At 40.5% G+C, this 13515-nt stretch overlaps 1 protein-coding gene across 2 annotated transcripts in view; it reads left to right on the top strand.

The window, feature by feature from the left end:
- The window catches only part of papss1 (3'-phosphoadenosine 5'-phosphosulfate synthase 1), a 35503-nt gene extending 23030 nt beyond the window's left edge, over nucleotides 1-12473 (top strand). The window contains exons 8-12 of one of the 2 annotated variants that reach the window (XM_038278561.1): nucleotides 592-797; nucleotides 5824-5959; nucleotides 6088-6356; nucleotides 7988-8217; nucleotides 11481-12473. In XM_038278561.1, coding sequence (XP_038134489.1) covers nucleotides 592-797; nucleotides 5824-5959; nucleotides 6088-6356; nucleotides 7988-8217; nucleotides 11481-11619 — 980 coding nt within the window. In that variant the 3' untranslated portion in view covers nucleotides 11620-12473. Of the gene's footprint in view, nucleotides 1-591; nucleotides 798-5823; nucleotides 5960-6087; nucleotides 6419-6628; nucleotides 6690-7987; nucleotides 8218-11480 lie in introns of those variants that run through there. The other variant, XM_038278562.1, reaches the window with a different exon arrangement.
- Nucleotides 12474-13515: the final 1042 nt, after the last annotated feature.

Below are 13515 nucleotides of genomic sequence, written 5' to 3'. Positions count from 1 at the left end.
CTCCTGTGTGTCGCTGAATGTGTGCATTGATGACTGAAAGACATTCTGCCTCCATTTATCTGTTTACTACAGTCTGTTGAATTCATGTTAATGTGGATTTAAAGACATTTCAATTAGTGGGAAAAAATTGCAGGGGGGAATATAAAAAAAAATTCTAATCAACCAAAAGTTTCATGATCCCCATGCAGTACCTCCGTGGACCCCCTAGGCCTCGTGGACCCCCTGTTAAAGACTTCCGGTCTAATGCAAAGAAATTGGATTCTGAGGCGGGTTACGCTCTGATCACTCTGCCTTAAAGGCCTTCAAACCTCTCTGTTATATGTTGTCAAAGATGCAGATTTGTCTCACTACACTGGGAGGGAGCTGTTATGCTAAAACATTGGAGAAAAAAAAATGTGTTTCACTCAATTATTCCTGCATAGCTGCTTAGTCAAGTATGGAAAACATGGATTGGTGATGAAGTTGCTAATTGGATTAGCTGGCAGCTAAGGCTTCATATGAAATATTGTGCAGTAACCAATAAAAATCTTGGCTGCCTTTTTGTGAATAGCAGCGGACTTTGTCAAATATTTACCGTCCCTTCTCTTCTAGGGGGTGTTATCAACCTCTCGGTGCCCATAGTGCTGCCGGTGTCAACTGCAGATAAGGAGCGTCTGGACGGCGTGACCGCGGTGGCGCTGGTCTACGAAGGCAGGCGCGTGGCCATCCTTCGTAACCCGGAGTTCTTTGTCCACAGAAAGGAAGAGCGCTGTGCTCGGCAGTGGGGCACCACCTGCAAAGACCACCCATACATCAAGGTTTGTGTCACTGAGATGATGCTTATTCTCACCTGGACACGTTTCAGCCTCCACATAGTCCGATCACTTTCTTTCTTTAAATTTGTTTTTATTAATTCTCTGTTTGTTTCCCAGTCACGTATTTTGGAAAAAGTTTTAGCTTGTTTACACAGTTACAAACCCATCCTTCCTGACTGTGATGCGGCCAGCTCTGGACACGCTGGATTTATTAAGTTTGTGGGAAACAAATCGTAGCGTGATCCTGAAAACATTCTTCCGAGGAGCCAAGTTTATTGATCCCCTCACACCGACACCTCAGCTGCTGACAGCCTTCAGATTTTTTACATTAGGCCTGCCAGCACCCGCTGGAATCACTCGGGATGATGGCCTGTTCGTGCGTTAAACGACATGCCTTTGAAATCGGTGACATAAATGGATCTTTGGGTCTAGTTTCAAAGAACGACTCAGAATTCATCTGCAGCCATACGTTTCTCCCAGGAAAAGCATTTGTACTCTACCTTTGGGGTAATTTTGAAATACGGAAAGTTGCTTCTCAGAAAAACCTGATAATTTAACAGTATCTGTTAGTTTTCATCTTTGGACTTATTTTCACAAGTAGAGCCTTCATTTTGGACCGGTAGTTGAAACAGGCAACTTACTGTTAAACATTCATGGTTACACTACAGTGTAACCATGAATGTCAGCAGCCCTCTCTCTGCATAGCCGTGTGTGAAGTACCGCTGGCTCTGATGGTGATTTATTGGTTTTATTTGGCAAAATGTTCATTTGGTTTGTGTTTATCTGACTGTGTTAGTTATTATTCCCCTGCTAAATGAAAAAAAGACCTGATGCTCTGATGCTACCTGCTCACAATGTACATCTAAAAACCATGAGGGACTCGGCTCCGCAGTGAGATGGAGCTACTCCGACACGTCTATCTGGAAGCCAAACGAGTAGAGGAGTAATATGAAGCTCACTAGAGGGAAACGCGTTGCCTTGGCAATTTGTGCAATTTTGTGTGGTGAAAGCCCTAAAAAAGAAAAGGCAACGACGTGTTTGGACAAAGACATGGCTGAGCAAACATGGCTACTACTTATTTTACAGAAAGAACTCCTTTTCGCCTGCACCTCCACCAAGCTTTTGTTTTTTCATCTCAGAGGAAGAAGAAGAATCCTTGTTTGCGCACTGAGCGATTTATGCAACAACACCTTACACGACTCCTGCATCTTTGAAATTTATCTTTGTTTTGTTTTTTTTTCCTTTTAACTTTTTTTTTTTTTTTTTACTTTTCCTCTGAATATTTTCCTGTAAAAGGGGCTTTACACTAAATCGTAAGAGGTTTATTTGGTGCGATATTCAAATTGATTTGATCTGAAACATAAAAAAGAAAGAGAAGCATTATTTTGTCAGCCAGTAGTATAGTTAGTTCGATTTAAATTTGTTTTTTAGGTCTAAGGTTTGGATGTTTATGTGAGCGATACGTAGAAAGTTTGACTTGGAAACCTTGGACCTATTTGTTTTTTGTTTGTTTTTTATTGTAGGGATTAACTTAGTAGGTCAAACTCTGACCTGGCTTGTACTGACATTAATTTACTAATGATTAGATAATTTTCCATCTTCTTGGTGTTAAAAACCAGCCTGCAGTCAGAGCCCCTAAAAACCGTGCTGATATTTCAGCACCTTATCTTTTTTTCCCCTACCATAGCCCTGCTGTAATGTGGCTCATGTGTTAAATGATGGATAGCGGGGCCACACGTGTCGTAAATTGGGACCATGACTCTTCACTTTCGACACCTGACGCCTCAGCGCCGCCACCACACACACGCTACTCAGCGGTGCGTCTAATCTGATGTGTGTTCAGCCTGCTCTGATTAAGACCTCCCTCGTTAAAAGTGTGTGTGTGTTTACATGAATATACGTTTGACTGGCTGCACCGGAGCCAATCTGTCAGCGGGGCTTTACAGCGACAGCCGTACCACATTGTTTCTGTCTGCTGTCAGCCACCAATGAACCGCTCCACTTGAGATGTACTTAATCCACTTTTTCCTGTTTACCTGTCTGTCGGCTAGAGGCCCCCCTCGCTGGAAGCCGCGGTGCCGCGTCTGTTTGTTTGGTCGGTCGGGCCCCTTTTCTCATGTGAAGTTGTTGGACATTCTTTCATGGTTACATGTCAGCCACTTCTCCCCAGTTTACCACAGATGGATCAAGTCTTTAAAGCCACCAAAGGACAAGAAAATCTAAACGTGAATTTTTGTCTCTTTTTTTTTTTTTCACACAGCCTGCTCTTAGATCAAATCATGGAGACGCCTCTGCTGCAGACAGCAAAGCTGATTTAAGCGCAGTTAAAATCCCAAACTGCAGCCAGGCTGTGTTCCTTAACATATGAATATCAAAGGCTGTTTACATGATGGATTAGATGTTAATGAAGTGACACAGATGGTTTATTTTTCAGATCTGCCATTGTAAAGATAACGCCTGAAACAGAATCACTCTGTGCCTGCAGCCGCATCGCCTCAACGCCATTGTTCGATTATTCTCAAGGGGAGAAAGTTTCCTCTATTGTGGAATAAAGCTGCCTTTGATTGTATTTTAGACCAGAACCAGAAAAAGAGAAAAGGACTGGTTTTTTTGTGTGTGTTTTGTCTAATGAAACTGAGAGCAATGTTTTGCAATTCTTAAGGTCGATGCTCGTTTATTTTCATTCCTCCATTTACATGAAAAAAAAAAACCAGATGACTTTTTTGACTTTAACCAACACTTTATTTGCACAATTCAAAGAATATAAACAATGATTGATGTAAATTGTCAATTAAAAAATTACTATTAAGGTTAAAACAATTGTCAGCGAAAAAGAGGGGCTTGTTAAACTGAAATTGTCCTTCATCTAAAGATGGAGCACATAACATGTTAAAATCCCACAGCTGAATAAAATCCTCCATGTTCTGCGTGGCTCTGCGGAAGTGAAACTCCAGCCTTGTTCTGGCTTTAACGTCTCACTTATACAGAGCCACGGCATCAAGGTGAGCTCCTTTCTGCAGTCTGTCTCTGGGGGACAGGTAAACGGCCATCTTTGCTTCACTGATTAAAACATTTAAAAGTTGAGCCTTTGGCTTGTTTCTTCTATTTTGGCAAACTCCTCCTATTAAAAAGAGCTTTTGTCCCAAAAAGACTAAAAACACTCATTAAAAGGCTATAAAATTGTCTTTAGTCTTTTGCATTCCATAAAAACGTGGAACGCGTTTACAGACAGACAGCAGAAAGGACACTAATTTAAAACACCTCGATTAATAAAAGATACAAACAAGTTTGTGGTGATGGCACCATGTAAAATCCCCTTTTATTGGAGTCTTGTATACAGTCCTCCACTTGGGTGCTTTTCCCTGAAGTTTTTCTGTCCAGATGCAGACCGGCCAGTTCTGAAGGTGACTTTGGTTTATTGCTTTTGTGCAGCTGTGGTAAAGGGGTTTCTGGTCCATATTCGATAAAACCATTCTCTGTGGGCCCAGGCTGAACAGCAGAGGACCGCTTTGCTCGGGGAAGCAAGGATCCAGGATTAAAATGACAACATGACAAAATAAGAATGACATAAGCTTTAATAAAAAGCAAAAATGAATTACCAAATCACATAAAACATCAATAATGGAGGAGCTGCAATACATGCGCTCCATGTGATCTCTACAGATGGCTGCCGAAAGCACCAATCATTCAACGAATGTATCCACATATCTGTTAGAAGCATAAGCCTGCTGATGTATTGGTCTAATCTGCTCAATTAGATTGATAATGTGCAGCATTGATCATTTGACTGCATTGGTCCTGCTTTTGGTCTGAATTCTGTATTTAAGCTTAGATCCTGGTTTGATTTTCTGTAAAGTCATAACAGTTCTCCAGGTCTGGACCAGTGAATGTTCCTTTTAAACGAGCAGATCTAATGCAGAAGCTTCACACTTAAAATGGCAAGACAACAAAAAACACTGACGATAATTAAGAAGTGATTTTATTCAGTGTTTTTTAATTGAACTTTATCTCACTTTTGAGAAATTTACCTTTGCGTTTATCCCATCTCCTTGGAGAGCAGTGGGCTGCCATCGTGCTGCGCCCGGGGAGCAGTGTGGGGTTATGGGTCTTGCTTGAGGAACCCAGAAGCCGTTTCTCAATTCACTACAACGCGAGTACGGACCTCGCCAAGTAAATCTTGAGAAAAATACAGTAAAGTGTGGACTTAGTGAGAACGGGAGCACGCAGCATAAATATGGGTCCACTGGAACAGAAGCGCACTGATGACATCGCCACACGCTTGGCTAGTCTGGAGATGCATTTCACCTCCTGTTATTATTAGTCTCTAGATTATAATTATTATTAGTTATTACTTTTTTCGTTGAGTGGGGGAGTAATATTAAACACAGCCAAATAAACATAAATCAAATCAATATTTTGCCAAATAAATCGCTGTCAGAGCCAGCGCTTCTTCACACACGGCTAGGCCAAGAGAGGGCTGCTGAAGGTGGGCTAAAATTAACCCTGGCTGCCCACTGGTTGCCACAGTCCTCTCAACTTCAGAATTTTTTTTTTTAATTGCGCATTAAATGACAAAATGGACCATATAGTGACGCTCAAAGGTATAATAGAACAGAAAAAAGAACTTTTAACTTAATCCTCTGAGCTCTGTGAGCACTCCATTGAAAGCTGCTGCTACCGCAGTGCATGCTGGGACAGCTGTCAATCTGGAGAACAGACATGTCTGCTCTGATGCATGCTGGGTAAAGAGGGAGAGGCGAGACAAACATCCGGGGACTTTGTCTGTTCTCGGTCTGCTGTTCTTTTGAATTGGAACAGTACTAGGGCTGATGCTGATGGCGTTTCACGAGTACACGAGAACGCACAAGTACACATATTGAGAACCAGCCGGAGTGTTTTGTTGTATCATTTAAGTTTGTTCTACTTGGTTTAAGAGAAGAACAAAAACATTGTTTTAAACCAGACAGAAGGCTTTTGGTTCCATTTAGTCTGTGTCTAATGCATGGCTGGATGGCAATCCTGATTTCAGATGGTGATGGAAAGTGGTGACTGGCTGGTTGGTGGAGACCTGCAGGTCCTGGACAGGATCTACTGGAATGACGGTCTGGACCAGTACCGACTGACACCCAATGAGCTGAAACAGAAGTTTAAAGAAATGAACGCAGGTACTAAGCCACATTTTAGGTATCTGACGAAGGGCACTGCAGTGATAGAAGGCTTCTTTACTCCACTGGATCCACTTGCTGGTTTTGGTCGCAACCTAACAACCGCTCTCATCTTTCTCTACCGTCAGACGCGGTGTTCGCCTTTCAGCTCCGTAACCCGGTCCATAACGGCCACGCCCTCCTGATGCAGGACACCCACAAGCGACTCATCGAGAGAGGCTACCGCCGGCCGGTCCTGCTGCTCCATCCGCTGGGCGGCTGGACCAAAGACGACGACGTCCCGCTGCCGTGGAGGATGAAGCAGCACGCCGCCGTGCTAGAAGAACGCGTGCTGGATCCAGACTCCACCATCGTTGCCATTTTTCCATCTCCCATGATGTATGCAGGACCAACTGAGGTAATGATGGGGGCTGCTGCCGAGGTTTCTCCCAAAGACTCGTTCGTTATTCTTCAGATTAGGTCTTGTCTTAAACTCTATGGTGTTGGTGTGGTCTTTCCACCTCTCTAAATGATGACGCTGGAATCAGGATGGAAGTTCCTCACGTTCTGGCTGCTAGTTAATCAGTAATATCAGGAAAGTGATCTGATCAGTCTTCTTGCCCAAGTAGCTGGAAATCGTTTAACTACTCCCTTAAGTTAATGAGGGAATTTTGCTGCAGATCAGATTAGGAGTCATCCTAGCCTCAGTTACACTCCTCACTCTGAAAAACAATGACTAAAGTTCTGCTTAAAATGATTCATGCCTGGCAGATTTAGAATGAAGGGATTTATATTTTATCCAGATTACGTAAAAAACAATAGATGTGTCTGCTAAAACTTAATGTAGAAAGACGAAATGGGGGAAAAATGCTCCTTACTCGCTGCTGAAGCTAAACTCTGATTAGAAGGGGAACAGATTTCCTCAGAGAACATATCTTAGCACAACACCAGTACAGATGGCCAAAGACGAGGCTCCTCCAGAGTTCGACCGTGTTAAATCTTGCCGGCTGTGCGCTGCCTTTTGAATAATATTATCCAGTCGTTATCGTAGCAGAGATGATCAAATCATGATCAAATCATTGATGTTAAGCAAAACTGTTGAAAGCAGCCGCATAAACAGATGGTTGCACACTCATGTATTCTTCTTTGCCGCTATTGAGCTGCTTTTTCTTCCTATTGGAACACTAGGCATCTACATTCGGAATCGATTTCAAAAACTTGGAATAAGTTCAGGGTAATTGAGAAGTCAGAACTCTAGTTATAAGAAAGTCAAAGGGACAAGAATATTGTGTAGTTTTGGTGATCCATATGTCGTGCTCTCTGTCTGGCGTTCGTCTTATTTGCACCAACCAGAAACCTAATAATGTGATTAACCTGAAAGCTTCATTAGTTTTGAAGTTGAAGTTCCAACAGTTTTTCTCTCCTTTTCCAGTTAATAAATGAGAGAAACACATTAATTCCAAAGGTATGAAATGTCAATCAGCTTTGCACAAATTCCTAATTTTGCCCTCAAAAACACAGGAAGGTCATGGAAAATACGTTTTTATCAGCATTTTTTTCATCAAATAATCTCATTCAACTGGTTGGGTTAGAACTTTCTGAGCAAATTAGTATTTCTGTTGTCATCATGTAGCCTTGCCATCCTCTCCTCAGCAGTTTTTGCATTGATTTTCCTCACATGAAGCGCTTTAACTTGGAAGAATTTCCCATAAAGCTGCTCTCAACCACTTATTTTCCTCCTCTAGTTGTTAGAGAGCTAAATGATTCTAGATTGTAATTTAGATTAAGACTTTGTTTTCATATGTGGTCAGACTTTAAGCACTATGAGGTTCCATTCGTTTTATTAAAATCCTCATGTAGATTTAAGAGCATGTGAGCTTTATCAGGCAGCAGCGTAATACTCTAAATTATCTCAGTTGGAGCCGCAAATAAAAGGCTTACAGAGTAGTTTAAATCTCCAGCGGAAATGAAAAACTTAAATAATCCCACCTGCTGAAAATCTGCCCTCATATTAGAGCATTTAGTAATGACCGTCTTCCATTTCCTCAGGTGCAGTGGCATTGTCGAGCACGCATGGTGGCCGGGGCCAATTTCTACATCGTGGGTCGAGATCCTGCAGGCATGCCCCACCCTGCCACAGGGAAGGACCTGTACGAGCCGACTCATGGAGCCAAGGTCCTGACTATGGCTCCAGGCCTGGTCTCCCTGGAGATCGTTCCCTTCAAGGTTGCTGCCTACAACAAAGCCAAAGGAGCCATGGACTTTTACGAGCCAAAGAAGTAAGCACTCTGGTCCCGACTAACCTTCAAAGCAGAGACCATCTAGTCTGTTTGTTATGGTAATGGCCTACAGGAACCACTCACTCCAGGTCAAATGAAGTGTTTATTTGTACATTTAATCTGCAGTAAAATGTCACATCTATGCCAACCAGACCAAGCAGTCTAAACAGAAATGATATTCTGTAAATTCATTTCTCATTAAGGTGGAGGTGTTTATAAAAAGGCTCCCGTTTTCCGACTTCCTTCTTCTTTTTGTCCCTGCAGTGAAACGCTGAGCCAAGAATAACACTAGTTGTTTTATTTCATCCTGAGATAAAATATGTTTTAGGTTTAAGCTTTGATGTTTCTCAGGATGACAGCAACATGAAGTCACGCTGTTTATTTTCTTTTTCTCTATCTGATGGATAACCAGCTGCATTTAGAGACAACGATTCAGATTCAGATTCAGATTGGTCAGGTTTCCCATCAGGCAATGTTAGGACTTTCATCCAAATCCAACTTTTGATCAAAATGAGAATAATTCTGCTCACTCTGCATATTTTAATCTGGATTCTTTATGCACGTCTGTCTGTTAACATTTAAATAATCTGTTTTTTAAGGCAGGAGGCTGTTCTGTGATACTTTTCAAAGTTCTTTATTGGAGTCTGGATTTTTTTTTTCTTATTTTCATTGAGTCTGTAGTTTTGGCTGCATGGTGTTCAATGTGTACATATATTAGGTAAAAGAAGAATGATCAGATGCACTTATTTATATAGAAAGCTTAGACTGGAAAAAAAATTATCTAAATAAGTCATTTTTTCTTAAAATGATTGCATTTTTCCTTTAATTGAGGATGTAAGTGAGACACTGCTGATGGAAAAAGGCGATTTAAATTTAAAATAAGAAAAAGAATGATTGAATTTTTTTTTATTTCAAGTGCATTTTATCTTTTTATCTAATTTGAAAAGTATTAACTCCATTGGCAAATCATCTTATTTACCGGCTCAAATTAAGGTTAAATATTCTTAATATAAGAAATGTTTACTTATTTCTAGATTGTTTTTGCAGTGTAGAGCTGCTGTTTCTGGTTTTATAAAAAGCAGGGGTGTGACACCAAAAGCTGATGCGAGCAGAGCCCAGTTAACCCCATAAAGCCATTAGAGCCAGTACAACAAGTACATACCAAGTGACAGGCACCGCCAAAATGTCCTTGGGGAATTTTCCACTTTATTTAATGATGATTTAATGTTGGTGTTGATAAGTCAGCTCAAGTGTGTTTCCATGAGCTTTTTTAATGCACATTTTGAAGTATCGCATTAGAAAACCTTGATCTAAATGGCAAAATTCAAATAAACTCCCTTAAATTAGCAATAAAGGTTATCATGCTCATCCTATTAGGAATACTGAATAAAAAAACAAGATTAAAATGTTAAACGTGTTATTTCCAATGAACAGAGGCATAACATAACCTTTAACACATGGGGTATTGCTTCAGCTGTGTGCTTTGTTTCAGTAAAGCGGATGCTAACTTAGATATAGCTTTCTGTTTTTAGCATAAGCCAGCATTTAGTGCTGGGTTACTTTGTGCTGCTAGCAGTCCCTTTAAACAGCTGGTTAGATAGGAGGTATTTAGGTAATAACTTCATCAGCTTATCGATTGTTTACATTTACAAACAGAACCACATAAAGTTCATTCTACATCCTCGTCACCATTAAACTGAATAATCTGGACCAGACTCTGGGTCCATTTATGTTTCTGCTTTATTTCTTTATTTCTCTTGCAAATATTAGTGATTATTTTCTTAACTATGACCCACAGTAGCCTCTAGTTTACAGCAGTGACATTACCCTTTTAAGAGAGCTGAGCAAGTAATTGGATGAAACAATTTTTAATCTGATAAACCAGAGGTCAAAGATTAGTGGAACAGGGTTCAGATCCAGACCCACCTCCTGGCTAATCTGGACCCAACCAGATTTAAAACATTTATAAATTACCGCATATTGTCCGACGGCAGTGTCTAAATTCACTTGCACCTCTTCTCCTGTTAATACGGTAAAACCCTCCAGCGCATCCGGGACCAGCCTGCACGTGATACAAATTAAGCCGGGCTTACACTGTGCGATTTATTATTATTTTTTTTTTGCCCTTTTTGTGGCGGTTTTCCAGTCGTGCACGCATTTTTTTCGATCTGGCTTATTTTCAGCCTGATTGTGCGTCATGTAGTGTATAGGCGGGTAACAAGGGGCGATCAGCCTCTCACAACCACCTCCCAATCAGGAGACGTGAGGTCACCGTTGTGGGCAAATCGCTCAGTGCCCAAACAAGGATTCTTCTTTTTCTTCCTCCTCTCAGATGTAAATACAGCAGCATGGCAGGGGTGCAACTGAAATTGAGTTCTATCTGTAAAATTGACAGATCGTAGTAGCCACATTTGCTCAGCCATGTCTTTGTGGAAATACGTAGTCGCCGTTTCTTTTTTGGGCTTTCAGCACAAAATCGCACAAATTGCCAAGGCAGCGCGTTTCACTCTAGTGAGCTTCATATTCCTCTTCTACTCATTTGGCTTCCGGATAGACGAGTCAGAGCGTCAGGCTGAACATGCATCGTGATCTATGAACTCACACAGTACGACGAAACCCTGCGGTTTTATCGTACAGTGTGAGCTGTAGCTGCGTGAAAAAAATCGCAGTGTATGCCTGACTTAAGCCAAAAGGCTGCTGTCACTGTGGGTTGCTGCTGCTGCTACTTTCAGACACAGCAGGCAAACCTGTGGCAAGCAGGGCGATGGGAAAGAAGGAGAAGATGATGAGAAAAAGAGAGCAGAGAAAGTGTAGATTGCTGAAAGAACTGCGGTGAACTGGTGAAAGAAAAGTGAAATGGTATGATCGAAGATGACCCTGCACATTTAGAGGATGTTTGGCTCAACCTGCTGCTGTGAAGCAGGATTCTCTACCATGAACAGAATCAAAAATAAATATGGATCCAGGCTCAAAATGAGCTCCTTGATATGTGCTTTAGAATGGCTTTGTCTCCATTCAAACCCAGGTTTAAAGCCTTGCAGGGCAGCATAAAGCCCACTGCTCTCATTAAGACAGAAAAATGAAAAATAACAGTTAGTTCAGGTGTTTTATAAAATATGTGAATCAGGAAATTGTCCATATACCAAACTGAAAGAATGTTGTTCTTAATGTAAAAAGGTTCTACTTTTTTAACCAAGAAAATCTCTTAATTGGCTCCAGCTTCCAAACTCACCTCCTGCTCGGTATTTCTCTGTTTGTTGCAGTCATCAGGACTACGATTTCATCTCTGGCACCCGCATGCGGAGGATGGCTCGAGAGGGAGAGAACCCCCCCGACGGCTTCATGGCCCAGAAGGCTTGGGATGTTCTGAAGGAGTACTACCAGTCCCTGGAGAAGGCCTAACTGGGGAAGGGGGGGGCTTTGAGCCGAGAAAACAGTTCTGTGCTGTCTAAAATGAGGAACGTGGGGACCACTCAGTTTTATGATAAACCTCACGCCGGCTTTTATTCGTCTCACTTCTAATCATGAAAGTCGCTCTTAGTGCTGTTACATTTGTTTTTAGCTGTGTGAAGTGAATTTAACTGTACTCACCCTGTTACTGTCGCAGACGTCTTTCCAGAGGAACTTTTTATAAGTATATTTGAGTCTTTCTCACTTCTTTTCCACTTGTATGTTCTGATAAACACATACTAAAGCAGATTCTCTGTAAATCCACCAATCACAATGGCCTAAAATGTTCTGCTCTGTGCGTACTGTTGATCAGTACCTCGATATGTTTGTGCATTTAGTAAAGTCTGAAGAGAAAAAAGCAGATGAACCGGCTGCGCCTCACATTTTGCTCACTGGAATCATTTCTTTTTTCCTACTGCATGCTTGCAGGAGGCTGCAGCGGTTACACTGTTATGCACGGTTGTTACAAGTAAAAGTCGAGTGCCTTGGTCTACTCACATGCTTTTTGTCTGAACGGTTGTGTTGTAACACTGAAATGAATCATGGAATAAAAAAAGAAAGCGGATAAATGTAAACCTTCCTGTTTTAAGCTTTTAGAGCCACTCAGTATTTTCTTTTAGATGTATTTATTCTGCTAACATGTCTCCTTTTAACTTTTTTTTAATGCTGTTTCTTTCCTACCTCCTGTTGATAACATTTTCCTTGTGGTAAATGACTATTTTTAAACAAATTCACTGTTTCATTACATGGTTAGATCAGATTTATCTTCACTGTCCAATAAACCACTTTTTAGACAAAAAAAGAAATGATCATGTTTTCTTGTTGCTATTCTTGAGTTTTCTGTTCCCAACAACAATGAATATGAAGCAAATTCTCTTCCATTACTGTTACAAGCAAATGGCACGTTTTGTAAACGTTAATGTGAATGGTGAAGATTCTCAGCCATCCAGGTCATAGTCGTTTCAAAAAAAGAAAAAAAACAATCCATCATGACGGGCTACTGTATAAAAGCTCAAACTCAGCGCTATTCCTGACATTTAGAATTAAAAAAAGCTTCCTGGTTGGGAAGCGGAACGTCTTCAAACCTGGAAACAAACTCCAGTGGATTGCTTTTTTTATTTTTTTTTTATTTACTTTTTTGTAATGCTAATGTGAAGTTTCCAGAAGTAAAACTTCCTAATTTTAAAACAGTTTTAAGGGTAACTTAAAAAAAAAATGCATATTTCATTTTGTTAAACTTTGCTTAAATTCTTTTTTTCTTAATTGCACATATTTAAAATGAAATGGTTTTTGTTTTTAGATTTCTCTTTTTCAAATTTTGTTCTACAGATAATTTTCATTAACGGCCGCCTGATCTTTAAAAAGAATGCAATTTGTAAAACTCAATTTATAAAAGACATCTGGGGAAAACATTTGAAATATAACATCTGTAAAAGTAAAAAAAAAGTGACTCTCAAAACCTTTTTTATTAATTTTTTTTTTTAACAAGCATTATTTCTGGATTGCATTATTGTCAGATTTCCATTTACAAACTTTCTCTACTTTCAAAAATAATGGGACTAAATTGACTCCATAAAAATACAGTCTTTGAACGCCAAGCTAAGGAATATTTCAATACCATCTTAAACACCAGAGGGCGCAATTCCCATCAGAATAAGTGGAGTGATTCTCTCTCCACTTTGTAAGGGGATGCAAGTGATCAAAAGTGCTAATTTGCCCTTTAAAGGGTTAATTAGCTTGTTACATTACAATTGTTGTAATGCTTATTTGATTAGGCTCTGATTAACCAACAGTAGAAAAATAAGATCTTTAATAGTAAATCCAATTTTAGGGGATTTGCAAGCTGCT

Source organism: Cyprinodon tularosa, unplaced genomic scaffold (genome assembly GCF_016077235.1).
Source record: "Cyprinodon tularosa strain WSP-4 unplaced genomic scaffold, ASM1607723v1 ctg142, whole genome shotgun sequence".
Lineage (NCBI taxonomy): Eukaryota > Metazoa > Chordata > Actinopteri > Cyprinodontiformes > Cyprinodontidae > Cyprinodon > Cyprinodon tularosa.
This window is presented reverse-complemented; position numbering and strand designations above follow the sequence as displayed.